The following is a 4,400-nucleotide window of genomic DNA, read 5'->3' on the forward strand; positions in this document are numbered from 1 at the left end:
GGAAACGGCAAGAGTTGGAGTACAAATTGGGAAAGTCATATCCGGGGTGTTACATAAAGGGTCGGTACTAATGCCCTGACCCTTTAGTCCTGGTTCAAACCAGAACCGGGACAACAGGCCCTCCACGTGGCCGGTCCACCTTTAGTCCCGGTTGGTAACACCAACCGATACTAAAGGAAAATTTCTGATTTTTTTTGAATTTTTTTATTTTCAAATTTCTGAATTATTTTAACCTCTAATCTCTAATCACCCCTCATCACTTCTCAATTTAATCTCTAGTCACCCCTCATCATTCCAAATCATCTAACTTTCCGGACGGTCACCCATCCTCCCACTTCCCCAGCCTGAGCACGCTTAACTTCCGGGTTCTATTCTCCCTCGTTTCCAAGTCTGCACTCGTTGTTTTCCTGACAATAGTAAGATGTCAATCCTATTAACCCTCAGGAGTTTAGCTTGAGCATGAAGTCACACATTTCACTGTTTGAGTTTGAAACTATTGTTCTAAAAAACAATAATTTTTTAGTAACACTAATATTTCTTGAATAAGTAGTTTGACCATTGTTTGACCACAGTTTGACCATAGTTTGACCAGATTTGACCAAAATTCAAAAAAACTGAAATAATTATTTAATAACACTAATATTATTGAATAATTATTTAGTAACACTAATACTTCTTGAATAAGTAGTTTGACCAGATTTAATGAAAATTTAAAAAAACTAAAATTTGAGCATAACTTTTTTTCCTTTTGGAATTTGAGGATTCTACAAATTTGCAAACAGGCCGTAGGCGGTCTCCATCGGATGTAACTTTTCGAGTAGATGATTTTTCATATAAAAAACTTTTTAATCCGAGTTCGTATGCAAAAGTTATGCCCATTTTACAAATTCCAGAGAGATTTTTTAAATAAAGTCGAAATTCATATTTGTAAATTTTCCCAACAACTAGACCACATATCACATGGGAAACTTATTTTATTTTATTTTTTTGACATTTCCATCATTTTCTTTTGTTTTTTTCTAAAACTGAAAAGGCGGTCCAGGGGGGTGGGGTCGGTGGGGGGAGAGTTTAAAAATGGGACCTTTAGTACCGGTTCGTGCCATGAACCGGTACTAATGCCTCAAAGCACATTAGTCCCGGTTGGTGGCACCAACCGGTACTAAAGGTTAGACCGGTAGTACCGGTTGGTGCCACCAACCGGGACTAATGGGCATCGCACCCACGAACCGGGACTAAAGGGCCCAGGTGAACCGGGACTAATGCCTTAGTGGCACGAACCGGGATAAATGCACCCATTGGTCCCGGTTCTGGACTGAACCGGGACTAATGGGCTTACCTGGCCTGGACCAAAGCCCCCTTTTCTACTAGTGAGTATTGTTTGCAAGAACAATTTAAGTACGGTTTTTTGCGAAACATAAGAGTTTTATTCCATATTTAAAGAGTTATAGTCGAGAGGCGAAAAATCCTCAATACATGGTGGTCCTTGGTGCATCCACACAGCCGTGGCACACTAGTATGACTATACTTTGCTAAGCAGTCGACAACTCTATTTTGATCCCTAGTTAACTTTTGTTGAATAAACTCCTTGATTTTTATCAACTCCTTCATTTCAGCCACGAGAAGACCATAAGCAGAAAGATGTAGCCCATCCGTTGTTAAACTGGACAACGCCTCACTTGAGTCTGCTTGGACAATGACTGAAAGGTTAGTGTGTGTTGAATAGCAAGCACCATTCCTTGCATGATTGCATGTATCTCTATCTTCAGTGCATCATTGCAATTTAAGTATGGTTAGTGGTTGTAATAGCTAATATTAATAGTTTGATTTATGTCTTGGCCCCTCACTTTTTTCTCCACGCTCCGCCAAAGCAAACATGATCAAACACAAGTACTCGTCAAAAACAACTATGTAGTAGTCATCAACATGACTCATATCAATAAAATGGAGTACCTATAGTCCTAAACTATGCAGTAATCATCAATCAACACATCAATATAACAATGAACAACTTGATCAATCAAATATTTTTTACAAGTCACCAACCTAATCCAATATATACAACACCTAATGATTGTACTACCTTTTTCCTAAAGTCCTAATTAAACTAGACCTGAACTAGTGAAATCCTTTTACTTTCAGGCCAACTAAGTACCTAAGTCCATTACTGAAGGATGCCAGATCGTGGAGTTATAACCAAAGGTAGCTAGAGCTAAACTGAGAGCTTAGTTGGAGATGGAGTTAGGAGCTTACTACAGCATGGTAATGAGCAATTTGATGCTTGTGCTAACAGTGGTCATGGTCTCTGCTACTTACCTCTTGATGAGGAGGATGAGAGGCAAGAAGAGGCTGCCACCTGGGCCAGGCTTGGCTCTCCCGCTAGTTGGCCATCTCCACCTGCTTCGTGAGAAGCCGCTCCATGTCACGCTCGCCGGCCTCGCCACGCGCCACGGCCCCCTCCTCTCCCTCTGCCTTGGCCGCCGCGATGCCGTCGTCGTCACCTCGCTGCGGCTGGCCAAGGAGTGCTTCTCCTCCGAGCTTGACGTCAACTTCGCCAACCGCCCGCGGTTCCCCTCGGCGCGGGAGGTCTCGTTCGGCTACACGGGGCTGTCAGCCGCGAGCTACGGTCCGCACTGGCGCGCCATGCGCCGCATCGCCACCGTGCACCTCCTCTCGGCGCGCCGCGTCGACCTCATGTCCGACGCCGCCATTGCCGGTGAGACCCGCGCCATGGTGCGACGCCTTGCGCGCGCTGCCGCCGGTGGCGTTGCCAGGGTCGAGCTGAAGAGGAATCTGTTCGAGCTCTCGCACGGCGTCCTCATGGAGGCCATCGCCGGAACCAAGGGCACGCGTGCTGCAGCCTCGGACGCCGACATGTCCGAGGAGGCGCACGAGTTCAAGAAAGTGGTGGACGAGATCGTGCCGCTGCTCGGCATGGCGAACCTGCACGACCACCTGCCGGCACCGCTGCGATGGCTGGACTTGGGCGGCGTACGCCGGAGGCTCACCGAGCTGGTGAACCGGAGGAACGCGCTGATGCACGGTCTGATCGATGCAGAGAGGCAACAGCGGCGGCAGGAGGACCACGCTGCCGACGAGGAGGAGCTGCTGCCGGAGTCGAAGAGCATGATCGGCGTGATGCTCCAGCTGCAGGAGTCCGATCCGCAGCAGTACACGGACACTTTCATCGCCGCTCTAGTCACCGTGAGTACTCCTCTCCTACTGCTTCGTCTTGTACGTTTTATACAACCAAAATGCATATATCCACGCTGCTCTGCTCTGCTCTGTAAAGAACCTCTTCGGCGGCGGCACGGTGACCACGTCGGCGACCATGGAATGGGCCATGTCGCTGCTGCTCAACCATCCGGACGCGCTGCGGAAGGCGCGAGAGGAGGTGAGCGCGCGTGTCGGCCACGCCCGCCTCCTCGGCAAGGAGGACCTCCCCCACCTCCCTTACCTCCGGTGCATAATCAGCGAGACCCTGCGGCTCTACCCCGCCGCGCCACTGCTGTCGCCGCACGAGTCCTCCGCCGACTGCAGCCTCCATGGCTACCACCTCCCGGCGGGCACCATGCTGCTCGTCAACGCCTACGCCATCCACCGGGACCCGTCCGTGTGGGACAACCCTGAGGAGTTCAGGCCAGAGAGGTTCGACAGTAATGGCGCCGACGGCCAGGGCCAGCAGGGGATGATGATGCTGCCGTTCGGTATGGGGCGGCGGCGGTGCCCCGGGGAGAGCCTCGCGCTGAGAACCATGGGGCTGGTGCTGGGGACCTTGATCCAGTGCTTCGACTGGAGCAGGGTGGCCGCCGACGAGGTTGACATGACGCAGGCCTCTGCCAAGATCTTGTATAAAGCTGTTCCTTTGGTAGCTCTCTGCAGACCACATGACAACATGCGGGCTATGCTTCAATCAGGATCTAGCTAGTCCATCAAGTCTCCAACAGATCACCAAGACGTTCATGCTTATATATGCATTGTTGTAAACTAAAACTAATTTAAGGAGATGTATGTATGAGTAATATTATATTGCTTCAACAAACCATACAATTGCTCTCCTAAGTAAAAGAAATCTCAATGATGGGAGAGTTCAAACTTGAGATGAAACTATTAGTCACTAAAATTAAAATGCGCGTTTTTCTATCTTTCAAACTTTCTCACTAAAATGTTTTCAGACTAGCCAACTGTCCTTGGATTTTGTACCAATCTTTCTAATCAATTTCGACCTTAAATGAATAGAACAACCCAATTTTTTACATATAGTATATTGCGATGACTCATTTGGAATGGAATGCATTATGTTGATCCAAACTGAATGATGCAGTTTGAGCGTTTGGAGAATATTGTCCTCAACTGAGAGAGAATATGTAACTGATGCAAATGGTTCGGCGAATAGGTTCCTC

The 4,400-nt window shown here is 48.1% G+C and overlaps 1 protein-coding gene across 1 annotated transcript; it reads left to right on the top strand.

The window, feature by feature from the left end:
• Positions 1-2,204: 2,204 nt before the first annotated feature.
• LOC119271028 (cytochrome P450 81Q32-like) lies at positions 2,205-4,047 on the top strand. The gene is made up of 2 exons (XM_037552996.1): positions 2,205-3,201; positions 3,290-4,047. Exons 1-2 carry the CDS (start codon positions 2,233-2,235, stop codon positions 3,923-3,925), a joined length of 1,605 nt encoding a protein of 534 aa, XP_037408893.1. The 5' UTR covers positions 2,205-2,232; the 3' UTR covers positions 3,926-4,047.
• Positions 4,048-4,400: the final 353 nt, after the last annotated feature.

Source organism: Triticum dicoccoides, chromosome 3A (assembly GCF_002162155.2).
Source record: "Triticum dicoccoides isolate Atlit2015 ecotype Zavitan chromosome 3A, WEW_v2.0, whole genome shotgun sequence".
Classification (NCBI taxonomy): Eukaryota; Viridiplantae; Streptophyta; class Magnoliopsida; order Poales; family Poaceae; genus Triticum; species Triticum dicoccoides.